This window comes from Lolium rigidum, chromosome 3, assembly GCF_022539505.1.
Source record: "Lolium rigidum isolate FL_2022 chromosome 3, APGP_CSIRO_Lrig_0.1, whole genome shotgun sequence".
In the NCBI taxonomy this organism is placed as follows: Eukaryota; Viridiplantae; Streptophyta; class Magnoliopsida; order Poales; family Poaceae; genus Lolium; species Lolium rigidum.
Window position 1 is genome coordinate 362,923,916 of NC_061510.1, and position 23,156 is coordinate 362,947,071.

General features: G+C 47.2%; 3 protein-coding genes across 5 annotated transcripts; all 3 read left to right on the forward strand.

The window, feature by feature from the left end:
- Positions 1-2,584: 2,584 nt before the first annotated feature.
- On the forward strand, positions 2,585-9,667 carry LOC124704177 (glycosyltransferase BC10-like). Its single transcript, XM_047236410.1, has 2 exons — positions 2,585-3,236; positions 9,009-9,667. The coding sequence occupies exons 1-2, from the start codon at positions 2,715-2,717 to the stop codon at positions 9,648-9,650; spliced, it is 1,164 nt and encodes a 387-aa protein (XP_047092366.1). The 5' UTR covers positions 2,585-2,714; the 3' UTR covers positions 9,651-9,667.
- A 686-nt stretch (positions 9,668-10,353) lies between these two features.
- LOC124704178 lies at positions 10,354-12,928 on the forward strand. Of its 3 annotated transcripts, none has more exons than XM_047236412.1 (3): positions 10,354-10,642; positions 10,718-10,764; positions 11,211-11,451. In XM_047236412.1, exons 1-3 carry the CDS (start codon positions 10,450-10,452, stop codon positions 11,343-11,345), a joined length of 375 nt encoding a protein of 124 aa, XP_047092368.1. In that variant the 5' UTR covers positions 10,354-10,449; the 3' UTR covers positions 11,346-11,451. The 3 variants fall into 3 exon arrangements, with proteins under 3 accessions (XP_047092368.1, XP_047092369.1, XP_047092367.1); XM_047236413.1 differs by lacking the exon at positions 11,211-11,451 and adding an exon at positions 12,577-12,928 and having other exon boundaries at positions 10,355-10,642; XM_047236411.1 differs by lacking the exons at positions 10,354-10,642; positions 10,718-10,764 and adding exons at positions 12,016-12,062; positions 12,577-12,928 and having other exon boundaries at positions 11,352-11,909.
- Positions 12,929-14,950: 2,022 nt separating this feature from the next.
- On the forward strand, positions 14,951-16,209 carry LOC124697329. The gene has a single exon (XM_047229936.1). It carries the CDS (start codon positions 14,951-14,953, stop codon positions 16,184-16,186), a length of 1,236 nt encoding a protein of 411 aa, XP_047085892.1. The 3' UTR covers positions 16,187-16,209.
- The last annotated feature ends 6,947 nt before the right edge of the window (positions 16,210-23,156 follow it).

A 23,156-nucleotide genomic window follows, 5' to 3' on the forward strand; every position in this document is an offset into this window, starting at 1 on the left:
TCTATAAAGTGTGACAAAATATCATCAAACAAGCGTGTACTATTTAGAGTGTTCATTCGTGTGTTTGGCTCTTTGGTCTCATGCGGTTGACAAGAGTGATTGCGGCCTTGTTCTTCGGGTCTTCTATTAGGTTTCGTTGTTTGGTGATTGTGGGTGTGGCTCCTGCGTGGTAGGTGTTTGGGTCGGCTAGGCCATACTATTGTAGGTTTTCGCTATGTTTTCTCCTAAAAGCTGAGTATTTTCTTCTTAATTAATGGTCTCTGTTTCAAAAAAAGGGCATATTATTGACTCTCCGTTGTAACGTGCTACCTTCGTTCCAAAATAAGGCTTATATTTCGGTATGGAGGTAATAACTAGTAAGACTGAAGTTTGCGGATCATAAAAAAACACAAAATGCTTACCAATACGTAATATGCTCATCCACATGTATACACCCATACCCCTATGAACAGCTTCGAGAGATTGAGTCGAACAAACCGATTCGGTGGGTCATGAGATGAACAATGTGACCACAAACTCCTCGCTATCAACGGAAACATCACGTCTCACAAAAGAAAAAAACATTGTATCCACCGAAGTGTGAAGCTCTGAGTTGGATCTCCGGTGGGCTGGAGTGCCGGTGCCCTCCTAGCCATCCAACCAAAGATTGATCATCAAATTTGCGTTACTCCTCTATTTCATAATTCTTGCAGTGATTTTGTTTAAATTTAAATTTGAAATGAACTAAAATCACAATGAAAATTATACTCCCTCCGTTTAACCCTAGCATGTTTCTTGTAGGGTAAGACGCTAAGGGCACCTCCAGCGGCGCGACCGCCGTGACCGGAAATGCGTCTGGGGCCTACTCCAGCGGGGCGACGCAAAGTGACCTGGCCGTCCGCGGAGACGCAAACCTGGCCCAAATATGCGCTAGGTTTGCGTCTCCGCGGACGCTCGGCGGTCGCACGGAGCGTCCGCTCGCGTCCCCACGGGCCCTCATGGCAGCGACCTAGGTTCGATCGGCCTCGAATTCACAACGCGCGCCGGTGTGGCAACCGCGGCGACCAACCGCCGCAATGGAGCGCCGAACCGCCGCGGAAGAGCAACCGTCGGCCTCTTCGTTTTACGCGCCGCCGTTAATCCACGCACATTATAACCCCCGCGTCTACGGTAATTCAAGTTCAACCGCCTCCTTCTTCTTCCTCTTCTTCTTCTTCTCCAACACCGGCACGTTATGAGCGACTACACGCTGCCGTCCGACTCGGAGAGCGAGGGCAAGTCGCCGGATTCCCGCATTGGTGGGAATCGCCGGCGACGCCAAGCGATCCGGGCTCCACGCCCGGCTACCCTACCTCCACACCGAGTGAGGACGAGGAGGAGGGAGGCGGCAATGGCGGCGAAGGCCGAGGAGGAGGACGGAGGCGGCGGCCGCCGGCGGCCGCCGACGACGAGGAGGAGGGCCGGGGAGGAGGAGGACTCCGATAGCAAGTTCGCCCGATTGGAGGCGCGGGGAGGCGGCGGACGACAAGGCGGCGGCAAGGAAGAAGTCCAGGGCGGCGCGCGGGCGGCGCGTCGTCGTCCGTTCACCGACGACGACGACAAAGACGCCATTTCTTCCGAGTTTCAAGTCCTCGACGGGCGCGTCGTCCTCCGATTCCGACGACGAGGTGACAAGCAAGAGGCGGAGGAGTTTCCACGACGACGACGATGCAGGGCCTTCGAACAAGAAGGCCAAAAAATAGTTTTAGTTTATATGTTTTTAAATTTCTTCTTATTTGGGATGTTAAATATGTTTGAATCTAGTCGATTGACGTATCCGGTTAATTGTTTAGGCTATAATCTATTCGATTGGACCAACATGACATCATGAGTACATCTTTTTCGCGTTTAAAACTTGATCATTCAACTAAACCGAAAAGAAGCAGCACAAAAAAAACAGTTGCATGTCCAAAATACGTCGGATCGCTGGAGGTAGCCTCACGGATGCGAAACGGACGCTCGCGACCATTTTGAGCGTCCGAAATGCGTCGCTGGCTACTGGAGATGCCCTAACATGTATAGTACGTGATGTTCGGCGTTGATTAAATGGAAATGGAAGAAGTGGTACGTATACAACGGATGGACAGCGGGATCGTCGAGTACCAGTACTGTACTGTAGTCTGTAGTGTGAAATTTGGGATTCGACGGCACATCGCGCATGGGCAGTAGATCCCCGCAAACCACGGTACACGTCCGCATTTCCGCACGACTTCACGAGACCACGACGGCAGCACCGCCCCAGCCCAAGGATCTCTCTCGCGTCTTTTGTCAAACCCGCAATCCACAACATCTCAACGAACCCGGTCCTCCTGCGCCACTCTCGTAGCCTACACCTCCCGGAGACCCATAACCTCTTTCTCCCGTAGACCCAGTCCACCCTCCGTTACTGGAGACGACACCCGTGACGCTACTCTTCCCCCGAGGTCCCCGGTCCCAAGTTCCAGTCCAGAAACCCACCACCGCCGCCGCCCCCCCACCGCCACCAGCCGCTTCGCCCAATCCAAGTCCCCGCCGCACCAACCACCGCCCTTCCCCCAGATCTACCCAGCCCGTCCACCGCCTACGTGTTGCCCCTCGATTCGGCGCGCCCCTGCCCCGGCCTCGTGCCGGAGATGCCACCCGCGGCCTCAAATCTGGCAGATTCCTTCGCCACCTCCTCCTCCTGGTAGCAGCAGCAGCCGCGAGTCCCCGGCACGATGCAGGCGCGGGTGGCGTCCATGGAGGACATGAAGGAGGCGCGGCAGGCGGCCCAGGGCCGGCTCTTCCCGACGGGGATGCTCAAGCTCTTCCTCGGCTTCCTGCTCCTCGGCGTCGGCCTCTCCGCCGCCGGCATGTACATGGCGCGCCACACGCTCGCCGCCGCCGCGCCCGCCCTCTTCCGCCCCTGCCTCGGCGCCTCCTCCCCCTCGCCCCCCTCCCCCGCCTCCGACCTCGACCGCTGGACCCGCCCGCCCGCGCGCGCGCGCCACGCCATGGCGGACGAGGAGCTGCTGTGGCGCGCCTCCTTCGCGCCGCGCGTGCGCGCCTACCCGTTCCCGCGCGTGCCCAAGCTCGCCTTCATGTTCCTCACGCGCGGCCCGCTCCCGCTCGCGCCCCTCTGGGAGCGCTTCTTCCGCGGGCACGAAGGGAGGTACTCCGTCTACGTCCACGCCCTGCCGTCCTACCGCGGCAACTACACCGCGGACTCCGTCTTCTACCAACGGGATGTCGCCAGCAAGGTTTGCTCCTCGCCTCCTCCATCACGCACTCGACCCCGTGCCGGTAGTGTGATACTGTGATCGCATACTCAACTTAGCAACCGACCGTTTTAGTGTGATCCAATCCAAGGTATCTTCCTGCCTACTCATGCTGGTCTTGTGAGACCACGGACCAACAGAAAAACATACAGTGCCAACTTCCAAGCTTGTGTACAATTGAGCTGTACTGTGCTGTTCCTCTGCTGCCATTTAGTACGGTGGCATGACAACTTGTTACTGAATCCCAATGTTTCAGCCCTTCTAATGCGTTCCATAGGAACATCTACAGGGTATGGAACTGGTACACTGAACTGAACCATGGTGGTACTTACTAGTCACTACAGTGAGGAACCTGTGACTGACGCACTTGTTAGTTCCATTAGAGTTGCCATCCATGGTGGTACTTACTAGTCACTACAGGGTATGGCAGGTCCATTTGGGATGCCTATGTCACTCCTCAATCTTTACCATGCTACTATTGCTTGTATCTGAACCGAAATCTTTTTGTCTCTATCACATACACACTTGTGATATCTCCTTTTATTTTACTTGATAAGAAATCTTGAGATATTTTGCACACACTTGGAATTGTAATTTGAATTTATTTAATCTATAAAGTGTGACAAAATATCATCAAACAGGCGTGTACTATTTAGAGTGTTCATTCGTGTGTTTGGCTCTTTGGTCTCATGCGGTTGACAAGAGTGATTGCGGCCTTGTTCTTCGGGTCTTCTATTAGGTTTCGTTGTTTGGTGATTGTGGGTGTGGCTCCTGCGTGGTAGGTGTTTGGGTCGGCTAGGCCATACTATTGTAGGTTTTCGCTATGTTTTCTCCTAAAAACTGAGTATTTTCTTCTTAATTAATGGTCTCTGTTTCAAAAAAAGGGCATATTATTGACTCTCCGTTGTAACGTGCTACCTTCGTTCCAAAATAAGGCTTATATTTCGGTATGGAGGTAATAACTAGTAAGACTGAAGTTTGCAGATCATAAAAAAACACAAAATGCTTACCAATACGTAATATGCTCATCCACATGTATACACCCATACCCCTATGAACAGCTTCGAGAGATTGAGTCGAACAAACCGATTCAGTGGGTCATGAGATGAACAATGTGACCACAAACTCCTCGCTATCAACGGAAACATCACGTCTCACAAAAGAAAAAAACATTGTATCCACTGAAGTGTGAAGCCTGAGTTGGATCTCTGGTGGGCTGGAGTGCCGGTGCCCTCCTAGCCATCCAACCAAAGATTGATCATCAAATTTGCGTTACTCCCTCTATTTCATAATTCTTGCAGTGATTTTGTTTAAATTTAAATTTGAAATGAACTAAAATCACAATGAAAATTATACTCCCTCCGTTTAACCCTAGCATGTTTCTTGTAGGGTAAGACGCTAAGGGCACCTCCAGCGGCGCGACCGCCGTGACCGGAAATGCGTCTGGGGCCTACTCCAGCGGGGCGACGCAAAGTGACCTGGCCGTCCGCGGAGACGCAAACCCGGCCCAAATATGCGCTAGGTTTGCGTCTCCGCGGACGCTCGGCGGCCGCACGGAGCGTCCGCTCGCGTCCCCACGGGCCCTCGTGGCGGCGACCTAGGTTCGATCGGCCTCGAATTCACAACGCGCGCGGTGTGGCAACCGCGGCGACCAACCGCCGCAATGGAGCGCCGAACCGCCGCGGAAGAGCAACCGTCGGCCTCTTCGTTTTACGCGCCGCCGTTAATCCACGCACATTATAACCCCGCGTCTACGGTAATTCAAGTTCAACCGCCTCCTTCTTCTTCCTCTTCTTCTTCTTCTCCAACACCGGCACGTTATGAGCGACTACACGCCGCGTCCGACTCGGAGAGCGAGGGCAAGTCGCCGGATTCCGCATTGGTGGGAATCGCCGGCGACGCCAAGCGATCCGGGCTCCACGCCCGACTACCCTACCTCCACACCGAGTGAGGACGAGGAGGAGGGAGGCGGCAATGGCGGCGAAGGCCGGGAGGAGGACGGAGGCGGCGGCGCGGCCGACGCCGACGACGAGGAGGAGGGCCGGGAGGAGGAGGACTCCGATAGCAAGTTCGCCCGATTGGAGGCGCAGGGAGGCGGCGGACGACAAGGCGGCGGCAAGGAAGAAGTCCAGGCGCCGGCGCGGGCGGCGCGTCGTCGTCCGTTCACCGACGACGACGACAAAGACGCCATTTCTTCCAGTTTCAAGTCCTCGACGGGCGCGTCGTCCTCCAGTTCCGACGACGAGGTGACAAGCAAGAGGCGGAGGAGTTTCCACGACGACGACGATGCAGGGCCTTCGAACAAGAAGGCCAAAAAATAGTTTTAGTTTATATGTTTTTAAATTTCTTCTTATTTGGGATGTTAAATATGTTTGAATCTAGTCGATTGACGTATCCGGTTAATTGTTTAGGCTATAATCTATTCGATTGGACCAACATGACATCATGAGTACATCTTTTTCGCGTTTAAAACTTGATCATTCAACTAAACTGAAAAGAAGCAGCACAAAAAAAAAACAGTTGCATGTCCAAAATACGTCGGATCGCTGGAGGTAGCCCCGCGGACGCAAACGGACGCTCGCGACCATTTTTGAGCGTCCGAAATGCGTCGCGCCGCTGGAGATGCCCTAACATGTATAGTACGTGATGTTCGGCGTTGATTAAATGGAAATGGAAGAAGTGGTACGTATACAACGGATGGACAGCGGGATCGTCGAGTACCAGTACTGTACTGTAGTCTGTAGTGTGAAATTTGGGATTCGACGGCACATCGCGCATGGGCAGTAGATCCCCGCAAACCACGGTACACGTCCGCATTTCCGCACGACTTCACGAGACCACGACGGCAGCACCGCCCCAGCCCAAGGATCTCTCTCGCGTCTTTTGTCAAACCCGCAATCCACAACATCTCAACGAACCCGGTCCTCCTGCGCCACTCTCGTAGCCTACACCTCCCGGAGACCCATAACCTCTTTCTCCCGTAGACCCAGTCCACCCTCCGTTACTGGAGACGACACCCGTGACGCTACTCTTCCCCCGAGGTCCCCGGTCCCAAGTTCCAGTCCAGAAACCCACCACCGCCGCCGCCCCCCCACCGCCACCAGCCGCTTCGCCCAATCCAAGTCCCCGCCGCACCAACCACCGCCCTTCCCCCCAGATCTACCCAGCCCGTCCACCGCCTACGTGTTGCCCCTCGATTCGGCGCGCCCCTGCCCCGGCCTCGTGCCGGAGATGCCACCCGCGGCCTCAAATCTGGCAGATTCCTTCGCCACCTCCTCCTCCTGGTAGCAGCAGCAGCCGCGAGTCCCCGGCACGATGCAGGCGCGGGTGGCGTCCATGGAGGACATGAAGGAGGCGCGGCAGGCGGCCCAGGGCCGGCTCTTCCCGACGGGGATGCTCAAGCTCTTCCTCGGCTTCCTGCTCCTCGGCGTCGGCCTCTCCGCCGCCGGCATGTACATGGCGCGCCACACGCTCGCCGCCGCCGCGCCCGCCCTCTTCCGCCCCTGCCTCGGCGCCTCCTCCCCCTCGCCCCCCTCCCCCGCCTCCGACCTCGACCGCTGGACCCGCCCGCCCGCGCGCGCGCGCCACGCCATGGCGGACGACGAGCTGCTGTGGCGCGCATCCTTCGCGCCGCGCGTGCGCGCCTACCCGTTCCCGCGCGTGCCCAAGCTCGCCTTCATGTTCCTCACGCGCGGCCCGCTCCCGCTCGCGCCCCTCTGGGAGCGCTTCTTCCGCGGCCACCAGGGCCGCTACTCCGTCTACGTCCACGCGCTCCCATCCTACCGCGGCAACTACACCGCCGACTCCGTCTTCTACCAACGGGATGTCGCCAGCAAGGTTTGCTCCTCACCTCCTCCATCACGCACTCGACCCCGTGCCGGTAGTGTGATCGCATACTCAACTTAGCAACCGACCGTTTTAGTGTGATCCAATCCAAGGTATCTTCCTGCCTACTCATGCTGGTCTTGTGAGACCAGGGACCAACAGCAAAACATGTAGTGCCAACTTCCAAGCTTGTGTACAATTGAGCTGTACTGTGCTGTTCCTCTGCTGCCATTTAGTACGTGGCATGACAACTTGTTACTGAATCCCAACGTTTCAGCCCTTCTAATGCGTTCCATATGAACATCTATAGGGTATGGAATATTGGTGCACTGAACTGAACCATGGTGGTACTTACTAGTCCCTACAGTGATGAACCTGTAACTAATGCACTTGTTAGTTCCGTTCGAGTTGCCATTCGCCCATTCCATCCTCCTGTGTTTGCCAAGCACCGAGCCAAGGCACTGCCGCCTAGGTGTTTGCCTTTTTCTGATTAAACTGAAAGAATACTATTTTCACATTAATTGACAGTTGACACTTCCTGAACTTGTAATTTCAGTAGGTTTATCTTTGCACTAGAGGGTTTACCAGGGTTCTTCTATGCCTAATTGATGTGAACCACAACCGTGTTCTGTTACCAACTTACTCTGGGGAAAGATTCTTAAAATCAGTAACCTGTATTAGTTTTGTCATCCATCTAGCAGCGACTATGCAGCCTAACCGTATGACTGGTCAAGCTGGAAACGGTTATCCTTTGACAGCACTAGCACTGTTGCAAATCTACTAGGCCATAGACTTGGTTGCATACAAGGAATGTGTTATAAGTTCCAGTTAGGCACGTAGTTGTACCAGTTTTAGAGTCCACTGACTCTTCCTGTTGCGTTATAGGATCCAGGCAGATCTGCAATTGGTCAGGCTTCGAAGAGTTGAATTTTTCCGTAGCTTCCCTGTTTTGTTGAGAACTTGAGATTGGAGCCATGGCAGAGGTTCTAAGTTAATAGCAAACCAACCAAAAATACCAGTTTGCCCGCGTGCCCAAGGTGGCCTTCAAGTTTCTCATGCGCGTCCCTCTGCCGCTGGCGCCGCTCTGGGCGCGTTTCTTCCGTGGGCACAAGGGCCATTACTCCATCTACGTCCACATCCTGCCCTCCTACTGAGGCAACTACACCTCTGACTCCGTCTTCTACCACCGGCATATAGCCAGTAAGGCTAGTTCCCATCACGCATGCACCACTTGGCGCCCCATGCCATCGCAGACTAGTAGTGTGATCACGTACTCAACTTAGCAACAAGCCGTTTTAGTGTGATACTAGGTATCCTGCCTACTCATGCTGATCTTCTGGGACCACAGACCAACAGCAAAACATATGGTGCCAACTTCCATTCTTGAACAATTGAGCTGTACCGGTTCCTCTGCCATTCGTAGGTGATATGACAAGCTTGCTACTGAATTCCAATGTTTCAGCCCTTCTAATGAATTCCATAGGAGTATGGGATATTGGTACACTGAAGTGTGGTGGTACTCACTGTAGTTACTACTACAGTAAGGAACCTGTAACTAATGCACTTCTTACCCAAATAGAGAGTTGCCATTCCATCCTGATGTGTTCGGTAGAAATGTTTGTTTGTCCCCTGATAGCACTAGCACTGTTCTAGAAAACAACTCTACTAGGCCATCTGCTCAGCCGCACACAAGGTTTACCTGTTTTAGAGTCCCTGCCTCGTCCTGCTGCATTATAAGTTGGCTGACCTGCAATTGGTCAGACTTATCTCGATCGGTTTTCTCTCAGGAAAAACATATGGCTTTCCCTTTCAGGATTTCCACATATCCATGTAGGAAAAGTTGAAATTTTCTGTAGCTTACCTGTTGTGTTGAGAACTTGAGATAGCTGAGTGCCTGACATTAATATGTGATCTGCTTTCTGCTCACAGGTTACAGAATGGGGTCAGATGAGTATGTGTGATGCTGAGAGACGCCTGCTGGCAAATGCTTTGCTGGATATATCTAATGAGTGGTTTGTGCTTGTGTCGGAGTCATGCATTCCTATATTTGATTTCAACACCACATACGAATACTTTCAGAATTCAAGTCAAAGCTTTGTCATGGTGTTTGATGATCCTGGACCATATGGACGTGGCCGGTATAATTATAACATGACCCCTGAGGTTGAGCTCACACAATGGCGCAAAGGCTCGCAATGGTTTGAAGTAGACAGAGAACTTGCTATCGAGATCATTAGAGACACACGCTATTACCCGAAATTCAAGGAGTTCTGCAGACCTCATTGTTATGTTGATGAACACTACTTCCCTACCATGCTCATGATTGAAGCTCCGCAGAGCCTTGCTAATAGAAGTATCACTTGGGTGGATTGGTCAAGAGGCGGTGCACATCCAGCCACATTTGGTAGGCGAGATATCACAGAGGAATTCCTGAAAAGGGTTCAAACCGGGCGGACTTGTTTATACAATAATCAAAATACGACGACATGCTTCCTATTTGCTCGGAAGTTCGCTCCAAGTGCACTTGAGCCATTGTTAGAGTTAGCGCCCACTGTGCTCGGTTATGGCTGATGGATGATTTAACAGGTGTCCCCCTGTAAGTTTTGATATAGATCAGTGTAGATTTACATGTGTTGTGGCATGAGCTTATTTTGATGGATGACCACCTGTACTCTGCCCACATCATTATACACAAATTTGTACTATTATTTTGTACAGTAACCTGACAGTGGACAAGAGAACTATTCTCTTGGGCTATTGCGCTGTATATTTTGGGTTAAAAGAATGTATTACTAAAATTTTGTTTGGGGAAATGTTGAGATAAAGGCAAGAAAGTTGTTCAATTATATGGCCTGAAAATAAATAAAATGCAGATACCAGAAAAAGCAAAATAGGTTAAATGGAAGAACGTATAACATATTCCCTCAATTCCAATGAATAAGACATATATTTTATTGAAAAAGTCAAGCTAAGTAAAGTTTAACCAAACTTTTAGAAAAAACTATCAAGAACCATGATATTATATAGATATCATATGAAAATATATTTCGTGATGTATCTAAATGTGTTGATTGTGGATTGTACATAATAATTATTTTTTCTAAAAACTTGGTCAAACTACTTTTAGAAAAAAAATATAAGCCTGATTCATTACAACGGAGGTAGTATCAAACAATGTGACGTGTGACTGCTACAAAACCGAAGCGGTATTGCATATGGTCGGATTTGCCCCCATCTGCTTTCCATCCAGAGAAAAAACCTGTGGCCTTTGTCCAGTCTAGGATTTTAACATATATCAAGCAGTAGCAACGTGGCTTCCTTTCCATGTAGGAAGCACACTGGAGAGCAAGCTAGAGCGTCATCTCATTCCATGGCTCAGTCTCCAGGCAAACTGATGGACGCAATCAGAAGGCCAGTCACAGCAGCTTCATCTGTTCATCAATCAGCGGCAAATCATCTCCGGCCAGTCGTCACCTTGGCTAGCAGGAGGGGCCTGCTCACTCTGCTGGCATCCGCTGCAGCCATACCCGAGGCCAGTGAATCAAGAAAGGCCCTATTGCAAGGTATGTAAGCATATGATCTGATTTTCCAGCCGTTTAACCTTGGATAGATAAATGGTTCTGCCTCGATATGTGTAGATTATGTGAAGAGATCAAAGGAAAACAAAGAAAAGAACGACAAGGAGGTATGTGGCCTTCTATTGATTCTTTTACCTTGGTATCCCATCATGGGCCATGGCTAATGGAAGAATCTTTTTGCTATTGTTTTGACTCAATAATCTACATGCACCTCTATTAAATCACGAGCTCATTGCTTCAGTTTGCTTTATACCTATTGTGCCTTCGCTTTTCCATTTTTCATGAAAAACCTGAGAGGATTTTTTTTTGAGAAAACAGGCAATTTTGCGTAATTTTATTTTTAAAACTAGAAGGTAAGTTTGACCTGTGACATCTGCGAATGCAGCCTACACATTTAAACATGACTATTATACTGCTTTATTTAAGTCTCGGGTTAATTCAGCTGTAGCTTCTTTACAGTGGCAATTCTATCACCAAATTTACTGGAGCAACAAATTGATCTAGAAGAATTGTGGTTGCAACTAATTATGTGTTGCTTTTTTCTCATATTCAGAGACGGGATGAAGTCTACAAGAGGAATTACAAGGATTATTTCGGTTTCATGGAGGGCCCGGTCAGAGAGAAGAAAGAGGAGGATCTCACAGAGTCAGAGAAAGGAATTCTCGCATGGCTTGACAAGAACAAGTAGCTTTTGTATAGGAAAATTCCTACAATGGTGAAGTTTGTTAATGAGAATGTATTACTGGAAATTTGTTGGGGAAATGCTGAGATAAAGGCAAGAAATGTTATTCAAATGTATGGTCTAGAAATAAGAAATATAGTGTACATACCGGAAAAGCAAAAAAGGTTAAATGGAAGAACCAGTCTGACATGTGACTGGTCCAAAACCTGGGGAGTGCTGCACATGGTCAGATTTGCCCCTGTCTGCTTCTATCCATAGAAAAACCTGCGGCTCATATAAAATCCAGGATTTCTTGATATCAAGTAGTAGCAACCTGGCCATATCTACAAAGGAGTTAAGAGAGCACTCTGGACAGTCATCACATGGCTCAGCCTCCAGGTAATCTGATGGACGCAGTCAGAAGGCCAGTCTCGGCAGCTTCATCTCTTCATCAATCAGCGGCAAATCACCTCCAGCCACTGGTCACCTTGGCTCAGAGGAATGGAGTTGGCAGGAGATCCCTCCTAACTCTGCTGGCATCCGCTGCGGCCATACCCGAGGCTAGTGAATCAAGAAAGGCCCTATTGCAAGGTATGTGAGCATATGGTCCGATTTTTTCGGGTCTACAGGCAACCGTTATTTGTGTCCGGTTTGCTGTTCACCTTGGATAGATAAATTATTCTTCCTGCATATGTAGATTATGTGAAGAGATCAAAGGAAAACAAAGAAAAGAACGACAAGGAGGTATGTGGCCTACATTCGATATTTTGTCCTTGGTAATCTCATTCATGGCCAATGGAAGAAGCCTTTTGCTATTGTTTTGAGTCGATAATCTATATGCACTTCTCTATCAAATCATGAGCTCTTTCAAATTACTCATTTGGGTCCATATGTTCCAGTTTCATTGTTTCGGTTGATTTAATACTGTTGTCCCCTTGCTTTTTCATTTTTCATGAAAATCTTGAGCGAGGTTTGACCTGTGCTGTAATTTACTACCCTTGTTCGTAGTACAGGTTCAAGTTTCTTGGTGCTGGAGTAGATGCCTCTGATTTAAATAGGGAACCTTCTGCCACATATATACTCAACCTACATAGTTAAATGCAGCTATCATAGCAGTTTAAGTCTCGGATGAATTCAGCTGCAGCCTCTTTACAATGCCAATTTTATCACTATATATAAGTTTACTGGAGCAACAAATTGATCGAGAAGAGAGCCTTCGCTGTGTTGCAACTAATTTTGTGCTGATCTCATATTCCAGAGGCTGGATGACTTCTACAAGAGGAATTACAAAGATTATTTTGGTTTCATGGAAAACTCGGTTAGAGAGAAGAAAGAGGAGGAGCTCACGGAGTCGGAGAAAGGAATTCTCGCATGGCTCGACAAGAACAAGTAGGCTTTTGGATCACGAGAGGGGCTCGGCAACCAAATAGCTGAAACAGCTTTTGTAGTTCGTTCCGCTATTAAGTTCTCAAGGAGTTATTGAGCTTAGCAGGTAGTCCTCAGTTGCCTCTGAAGCTGGTTAAGCTCATTTTGTTTCATCATTTTTATCTCAATCTGTGCAGTAGCACAACTCTTTGCTTGATCTGATAGTATGATTCAGCTTTGCAAAACCAGGAGTTTTCATTCACTTTAGATTCCAGGACAAGAAATAGGGATAATTCTCCCATCCAAAATTCCCAATTCATACATTACTAGGCCGTCCCCAAATGAACTGAAAGTAAAGTCAATGTCATGGGTAACAAAAAAATTGCATAGGTACTTATTTGAAGAAAGACTGAGTACAAACATATCCCAAAATGACTGTGACATACATTGGTCTTCTGCTTGTTTCAGTGAGGAAGTAGAAGCCATGGCATACCAAAGGGAAGGGAAGTTCCAAAAATTCTAACTTCAGGTTAATGATATTTTGTAGGCTTCAAGTGCTTGATTTTGTTGCCAAGTTCAAATTTCTGTCGCAACCCACAACCCTTAACCCTTTCCAAGTTTTCATAGCCAGTACCAATGAACATGTTTCGAACATAAACAAGTCTTATCGGTCAACCCAAATAGAATCCTAAAACCGACCATCCATATGATTATTGAACGTAATACAATGTTCTCTTTAGAAAGAGTAAAGATGCTAGTACCAGAATGAGTGCCCATACACGGACCCAACACACAAACCCTGAATTATGCAAATAAACCTAGGAGGAGGGGAATAACAAATGCGACAGTTAGGGAGAGCACTGGTGCAACATTATCCATTCAGAGCACCCAGTTGATGCTATCATACCCGAAGTTATAACATGCGCACTTGTGCTTGACCACCTTAAGGCTCTGATCATCACCAACACCAGCTATCATCTCTATGCCGGTGAACACAGCAAACTGCTCACTGGTCTCATCTATTTCAAATATCCTAGCGACGAGAAACTTGCCATCGCCCAGGTTGACAAGCTCGAGTTGTATTGGAATCCAGAACTCTTCGTCAGGTAGGTTCAGATCTTGCCATTGCAGCACCGTGGGTGGTCGTTCATCGTCTATTGCAGAGAGGTCCACAGCACACAGGTGTTTGGGGTCAAAGAAGCCAAACCATAGGTTGAACTCAGAGACGTACTGAGCTCTGCCATCAAAGGGCATCTTCCATGCCCCAACGTAACTCCATTCCTCTGAGGGACTCCATCCTAGACTGCTACTAGGGTCAAGGTGTGCCGTCTCGAACCTGTAGGTGCCGATTCCGTCATCGCATGATACATAGATGGTGGAACAGCCGTTGCCGTCGACTACTGTGCCATAGGCAGTGATGGAGGAGGGTCCGAACCCAGGTTGGCGGATAAATGGAGGCGGTGGAAGAACCCGCCAACGCCAGGTCGGTATCATCAAGTTGCTACCCAATTCTCTGTGTCTGGACACAGGCTCAAGGACCTCAAAGCATCGACCATTGGCCTTACCAGGGAACCTGCCGAGGACATACATGCTGTCTTGGTTGGTGCCAGGATGCGGCACTGTGGACAGCCATATGGGGCTTATTCCCTTGGGCGCCTTGAGGGCGCTGAGGGTGGTGTGTACATGTTTGTCAGCGTCGTACAGCCCGGCCTCGCCGAACTTAGTGGTATAGACAATTCTGCCTTCGCTGGTGGCGTGGGGCCTGAAGAGCGCAAACATATCCATGATGCCCCAATAGTCTGCTGCAGTGAAGTTCGTGCTTGAGGGCGGCAGCTGCAGGGTCTGCAACCCTGGAATAGATTGCTTCATGGTTGCTTCATCTGCTGCTTCAATTGCGGCTTTTGCTGACTGGTAGAAGAAGTGCTTGTAAGGATCCATGCGGCGCACTGAATGAACGCGTTCCTCACAGTTAGTCGTCACCAGATTCACAAACCGCCTCATCATCTTCGTCACCACTGGCGCAGTGCGGGAGCTGGGCGGCGATTGGGGCGGCGGCGGAGACTGGAATTGGGGAGTGTCGGGGGGAAGCCGTGGGCGCGTGTGGCCTTTTTTTGTTGCTGGGCCGTCCGACGCACGCAGCAGTGGCGTTTTTTTTTTTTTACATAGGCAATTCGATCGTGTCCCGTCCTATTTTTCATCTAGTACTCCTAGTATAAAGGAAAGTCAGAAACCCTAAAGCATCCTCGGCCGGCGGCTTCCGGCGCATGATGGAGCACGGCAAAAGAGAAGCGAAGGATCTTGAAGGAGGAGGCGTCCAGGCTTCCCCTGACAAGATCGTCCCGGCGGGTGATTTGAATGATGTACGGGGTCGATCGGCCTACCTTGTGGCATGCCACTGGGACTGGTCTAGGGCTTTCAAGCCGTTCTCAGTGTACAAGATGGACGTATGCCCCTCCGATGCGGCGCCGGCGAGCGGGAGGATCCGGCGCTCTAGACTTCGCCGCGCCGCGTCCCTGGAGATGGCAGCGGGGGGCAAGACCTTCGCGGTCGTGCGGTCGAGGCGCCGCGCGTGGATCGTCGGCGCCGGGGGCACTGCCGGCGACACCGTCTTCTTCGACACGGAGACGCGAAAGGTGATCGCTGGGCCGGCTCTCACCTCAGCGAAGTGGAACCCTATCCTAACGGCCGTGGGGGACCGGGTCTATGCCATGTCTAGCACTCCCTCATGGGTCCTTGATCCCAACTTCCCGCCCTGGTTCGAGGTGCTTGATCTTTCCGAAGCCAGAGTCGTCACCGTCGACGACCGCTCCCATCTCGAGGGGTGCTCTTGGAGCGCCCTGCCGATTCCACCTTGCATGCCTTGGATGCTCTCCCCGTTTGAATACCACTACAAGCTGCCGATGGCGGTCCTCATGTCCTACGCGGTGGTCGGACCCTACATCCTGGTGTCGTTCAATCAAACCTGGGGCACGCATGCACTCGACACCAACTCGCTCCAGTGGCACAAGGTCGACGACGAGAGGTTGCCTTTCTTTGGCTGTGCCGACCCGCAAGGGGGATCATCCATCTTCCTTGCCTTGTCCAAGAGAAACGGGCCTCTCAATGCTTACCGCATCCGTGTCGCAGATTCTGGCAAGGACGACCATGCCCTTAAGCTATCCATCACCGTGCTCCCGGTGAGATGCATGGAACAACATGAAGTGGACGAGGAGCCCTGCTTCGCTTCGTTGGATAATGGGCGCTTCTGCTCGTTGAGTTTGTCGGTTGACAGCAGCAGCATGACTCTTCACCCCGAGTACCTCGAATTGTTTCCAAGGAAGGCTCGTGTGAATTTGAGAATCTATCAAATAGAGAACCCGGAGTCACTCCTGGATGCTCCAGAGGAAACGCTGCTTGCTAGGAAGCCAAAGATCAGAATCTCCAGCCAATGGGAGCGGGCGTTCAAGATTTCCAATTCATCCCAAGGATTCTGCCCCTTTTCATTCACTCTTCTATTTGTATAAGATAGTATTTTACAGTGGAGATTTCTTAGCGATGATCATAGGTATTTTTTTCTGCTTATCTGACACTATATTTAATGAGGGAAGATATTACTGTTGTATCTCCAATGCATCGGTTCTTAGCGTGATCTTCTAGATAGGTATGCATTTTAGGATATACTACCTCTGTTTCAAGAAATAAGACGCACGCGTATTTCAAGACGAACTTTGACCTAAAAATTAAGCAACAAAATCTTGATTATATTATGTGTAATTAGCACCGTTGGATTCGTATTGAAAAGCACTTTCTAATGATGTTAATTTCATACAAATAATTTTTATATATTTGAAGTAATTATTGGTCAAACAAAAAGCACGTAAAACGAGGATGCTTTATTCCGTTTGTTAGGGCTATATCTAAATGATGTTAGGCTAAATGAGTTTAGGGATCATAATTGCATTTCAACATTGTGGCCTAGATGTGGCGACTCGTGTGTATCCATTCGAAGTACAAACGCATCAAACTAAAACGGAGGGAAAGAACGGTTTGCCCTGCCTAGGCATAAGTGCCAAGAGCGGTTTAGCTCTAGCACGTGCTCCTAGATAAGTTGTGTAAATGAAAATTGAGTCATCCACCGAGAAAGTAGTAGTACATTCTTATAGTCAACTAGTTGAATGCCCGTGCGTTGCTACGGCTCCATAAAATTTTAATTGTCACTCGAGTAAATATAGTGAACAAGAAAATTCACATGAATTCGGAATTAGATGTTTCGATCTAATAACCCTTATTTCCTAAAATCACGGAGTGACCACTTGCAGAGCACTGGTTGGAATGATCTTTCCAGTGACATGTAACATGTGGCATAACAATAGGTAGATAAAACATAATATACACCCCAATAATTGACCATATATAAGAGTTAGGATGTAAAGATCACATACCATCAGTTTCATATAAAATTCAGAAAAGATATACAGAAAACACATCTTTATTTTTTAATCCATTCAATAGCATATAACTGCAGGAAAGATCTTTGAACTTGTTTTAACTTTCCTTCAACAAATGGAAGCAAATTATTTCCATGCAATAAAATTTCCACACACACATGTAAAACTTTCTTGTTCCTCATATAATGTAACTTCATACACAAGGCAGTTCTCTAATAGACCTCTCCAGGCCACTTATACAACCTAGAGCACTTTGTGTGCATGGTGCCTTCCAAATATGCATCCCTGCAAAGTAAATTGATACTGCCACTTTGGTATTGAAACCTTAACCTGAAAAAAAGTTCTGAACACATTATTAATACACGGAACATCAAAGCATGCACTTTTAGTTTCAGTCTTGAATGAAATTGTCTGTCACCGACTCACCGTGTCGACTCGATGTATTTATTTCCGATATAAACCAAACACATTCAGTATGAAATGTATCTATACACTAATACCTAGTAAACACAAATCAAAATTTAGTCTAGTCAAACATAGTAAGGTTTTACTTGTATATATCATGATCCTGAATGTACCAACTTTCATTTTTGGTCTGCCAAAGTAATTCTTCCTGACGGTAAGTAGACAACATAAAATGTACAATTATAGTTTCTGATTATCCTCCTAAGTCTAACTGAGCAGATACTCTTTGGACAAACATACTCTTTGGCCATACAAACATATATATCAGAAGAAAAATGAATTGTCTTTGAACATTAACAACGTGTTTAGGGACGCAAACCAACCTGGCACAAACACATCGCTTCTTGAGATGGCACACTCATAACCCAACAAACCGGATTGTTGTACTATAATAACTTTCCTGATGGTTCTTCGGACAACAAAAATATCAGCGATCAACACCTATGCAGTGGGGGAATTACCATGGGAGTATTAAAAGAATATATCTGATCACCACACAAGAACAAACTAACAACATGGCAAAAAAAGAAGCACACACCTTCGACTACGTCAGTTTCTTCATGCATGGCAGCTGCTTGCTTGGTAGAACACACCATATCATGGGTGAAGAAGGAGAATCTAATTTAGTAATTAAGCTAGCATCAGCAATATCAAAGTTTATAAGTAAAGCAGAGAAAGATCATATGCGGCAGATATGAACCAACATTATTTCTTAATTAGGTAGAGTTAATAAAGCATACAAGAGTATACAAAATGTAACCTTTGTACAAATATATCAATTAAATGAGCATCAAAAAGGCATACTTAATTTATGACCTGCATGATGATACATCTGATGAAAACACAATGGGACAGTGCAACATTAATTTTAACCCGCAACAAAATATGCCAACATTTCGATGCACTGAACTGTCTGGACACAAGCACATCAATATATTCATACCTGCCTTCTATTAGGAAAATACTGCCAAAAGAAGCCTGTGCTAGGTGTCATTATTTCGTTCTTTATCACATCAATGAAAGCGGCAGTGATCAGCACAGGTAAAGTAACACCTACATATTCTATACGCAAACAGATACACAATACAGAATACGTGCATAGAAGAACAAAACAATCAGATAGAGAAACAAACAGAGTCAATCACCTAGTGTTTGGGTGAGATCCTAGACATTTCTTCTAGCAGCATAACGTGAAATGAAGACATCAACAAGACACCCTGTCTATTAAGCATGGTTTTCAAGGCGTGAGGGGGGGGGGGGGGCTCAACGCTTAAAGCGCGAAGCGAGGCAGCGATTTACTTAATTTTTACACAAACATGGTGATGAATATTAGGTAAATACCTTGAATTTTCTGGTTGTTGAGCCCACATAGCATCCATTCCTCCCATCTTTTCTCCCATTTCTTCCTTGCATAATAGAAATCTGCATAAAGATGAACAAATTGGTGAGTTAAAACTTGACTTAATACTTTAATAGATCAACAAACTGATGTTCCCTCTTTCTCTCTCCTCTCTATTTTCCCTATCTTTGGCTCCACATTCCCGTCCCAATTTTTATTTCCCGCCATGGTTCCTGCTCGGCTACTCTGCTTCACGCGCGAGCTTGCAAATGTGTCCAAAATCGCTTAAGACGACGCCTACCTCGCCTAGTCGACGACTTGGACGCCTCAAACAGGGAATCTGGATGCCTTACGTTATTGTCTAAGGCGACGTTGAGGCCTTCCCATCTCGGGCCGCTCAGACGCTTAGGCGACGCCTATGCGACGCCTTAAAAACCATGCTATTAAGAGGGTCAAACACCCAGTATCAGGAATGGAGAGCTTGCATCAAGTTAGAAACATACATGAATACTCCATCCTAGCACGGTACTCCATATGGTGAATATCAAGAGGCACTAACTCAATATAGGCAACAATTGAAAATTAAATATAGAAAAAATGCAGCACGAAGAAAATTAGCCAAGTTGGCTGCATCGTTTCACTGCATATGAGTGGGTTATCTGAGATGCGCCCATCTACTGAATGTGTCACCTCACTAAAAAGATCATAGGTTTCGAACAATCTAACTGGTTGTAAAAAGTTAAAAACTAAAAGATAGAAATAGGAAAAACAAAAACCCAAAGATTTGAAATACCAGAGACTTTCATGACATGGTAATTTAAAACAACATATGCGGCTGCACCTTTGTTCACAAACATAAGTTTGGCAAATGTGAAAATCCTTATATTTTCTCTCATGCCATATCCTTCGTGGGTTGTCATTATTGCCGCACCCTTCTTTTTTGTTGTGGAGTTTTCATATCAACCTGAACAAAAGTCGACAAATATTTCTGAGTAGTGTACCATTGAGGCATTGACTGAAGAAGGAAAAAAAGAGTAGATATAATACCATAGATATGGTGTTTCTTGTGTCTTTTCATATGCATGCGAGATTTGAAACAAAAAACCTAGACAAGAAAGAGACTCACTCAGTTAGTCCAGTAAGTACCAGAGATAGATCTCCATCTCCCTCGCCACTTGTACTGAAGCAAAAGAAAATAAGCATAAGCTAAATAATTAGCACAAGTGTCCCTGATTGCACGGATAGTGATTCATGTTCCTACAGTTAAAACTAACACTAACATGCTTGCAAAGATCGGAAAATAACATGTTAGTTTTGGCAGGTTTGATTATAGTAGCCAATGCATCATTGGACATGACTAAAGATTCATGCAAGTGATATTAGCACTAAGCCAAACAGACAATCAATGATTCTGCTGCAAAATATAAGCATACCTTTGTAAATAATTTATGTTATTGGTATATTGAAATAACTTAACATCAACCGATTGAATCAAAGGACACAGTGTAGAAGGGCATAACCAATTCAATACTCTATGGGCATATAACCGAACACCTTCAGTGCATATTGGTATTTACTCCATGGAGGACAATAAACGTCTTCGTTGTGTGTCGTGTGAGGGGAAGGAAACAAGGCAGACACCCTGCAATGACGGCGAGGAGGACAATCCAGAACAAGGAGCGGCAGAAAGGAATCGTTCATGGCGAGGCATCGTGGGAGAATTTTTCTTCCAGCGGATCTTCCATAGCCACCTCACCAATTGTGTACCCTTCCTCGAAACCGCAAGAGGTTCTTCTCCTTCCTTCATTCCTTAGATGGACAGGAATTGGGTTCCACTGCTCGCCACCACTCGGTGCCACGAGGAGGAGATGACACATGAGGAGGAGGCCGGTTGGCTGCTAGGGGGGGGTGTGCATCGCCGTGGGAGGAGATGATATTAAACCATGATTTATTTCCTTTTCTATTTGGAAAAAGAAGGAAGCTCTTTCCAAGTTATTCAAAAGTTGATTACCGTGAGCACTTGATATGGCTGTTACATTTTTTTGCAAATAAATATATCTTTCCTAATTACATCGGATGAAGCAGAGACGGTGGGATTAGATTGAACGGATAGAATGCTTTCAATGACGATTTTTCTAGTGAACAGAAAACAAAACACTCTCCTTATATATATATATATATATATATATATATATATATATATATATATATATATATTGTAGAGGTACGGAAAGTTTTGATTTGTGATTGACTATTGATTGGGATTGAGCAATTAGTGGGATATATGCAAAATGGAAAATACTTCATGCGTGAGGATATTTGTTTCCTTGTACGTCAGAGAAAAAAAAGGCTGAGGGCAAAGCATTAAAAGATTTTTGCCAAGTATTTTAATGCTTGCTGGATTTATTGATACCGCACATGATTGTTTCCTAATTAGATTGGGTGAAATGAAAACCGTGCGATTAGATTGGATGGACAGGGTGCTTTCAACGACGACCACCAAAGTGCGTTGAGTGTCAAACGACCAACTCCCATTTAATAGTAAAGACTATTGTACTTGTTAGCTATAGATGACTGATACGTCTCAAACGTATCTCTAATTTCTTATGTTCCATGCTACTTTTATGATGATACTCACATGTTTTATACACACTTTGCATCATTTATATGCATTTTATGGCACTAACCTATTGACGAGATGCCGAAGAGCCAGTTGTTGTTTTCTGCTGTTTTTGGTTTCAGAAATTCTACAAAGGAAATATTCTCAGAATTGGACGAAATCAACGCCCAGGGTCTTATTTCTCCACGGAGTTTCCAGGAGACCGAAGGGGATACGAAGTGGGGCGACGAGGCGCCGACACCACAGGGCCACGCGGCCAGGGTGGGCCCCACGCCGCCCTAGTGTGTGGGCCCCTCGTGACTCCTCCAACCCTACCCTTCCGCCTACTTATAGCCTCCGTCGTGAAAACCCCTGTACCGAGAGCCACGATACGGAAAACCTTCCAGAGACGTAGCCGCCACCAATCCCATCTCGGGGGATTCAGGAGATCGCCTCCGGCACCCTGCCAGAGAGGGGAATCATCTCCCAGAGGACTCTTCATCACCATGATCGCCTCCGGATTGATGTGTGAGTAGTTCATCCTTGGACTATGAGTCCATAGCAATAGCTAGATGGTTGTCTTCTCCTAATTGTGCTATCATGTTAGATCTTGTGAGCTGCCTATCATGATCAAGATCATCTATTTGTAATGCTACATGTTGTGTTTATTGGGATCCGATGAATATGGAATACTATGTCAAGTTGATTATCAATATATCATATATGTGTTGTTTATGTTCTTGCATGCTCTCTGTTGCTAGTAGAGGCTCTGGCCAAGTTGATATTTGTAACTCCAGGAGGGAGTATTTATGCTCGATAGTGGGTTCATGCCTCCATTGAATCCGGGACAGATGACGTAAAGTTCTAAGGTTGTGGATGTGCTCGTTGCCACTAGGGATAAAACATCGATGCTTTGTCTAAGGATATTTGTGTTGATTACATTACGCACCATACTTAATGCAATTGTCTGTTGTTTGCAACTTAATACTGGAAGGTGTGCGGATGCTAACCCGAAGGTGGACTTTTTAGGCATAGATGCATGCTGGATAGCGGTCTATGTACTTTGTCGTAATGCCCTGATTAGATCTCATAGTAGTCATCGTGATATGTATGTGCATTGTTATGCCCTCTTTATTTGTCAATTGCCCAACTGTAATTTGTTCACCCAACATGCTATTTCTTATTGGAGAGACACCACTAGTGAACTGTGGACCCCGGTCCATAGTTTTACATCTGAAATACCATCTACTGCAAACATTGTTCTCTACTGTTTTTCGCAAACAAACATCATCTTCCACACTATACATCTAATCCTTTGTTTACAGCAAGCCAGTGAGATTGACAACCTCACTGTTACATTGGGGCAAAGTATTTGTAGGATAACGTTGCATAGAAAACAAAAAATTTCCTACCGCGAACACGCAATCCAAGCCAAGATGCAATCTAGAAGATGGGAGCAACGAGGGGAAGATCAAGACTAACCCTTGAAGAGATTCCAAAGCCTACAAGATGAGGCTCTTGTTGCTGCGGTAGACGTTCACTTGCCGCTTGCAAAAGCGCGTAGAAGATCTTGATCACGATCGCTTCCGGCGCCACGAACGGGCAGCACCTCCGTACTCGGTCACACGTTCGGTTGTTGATAA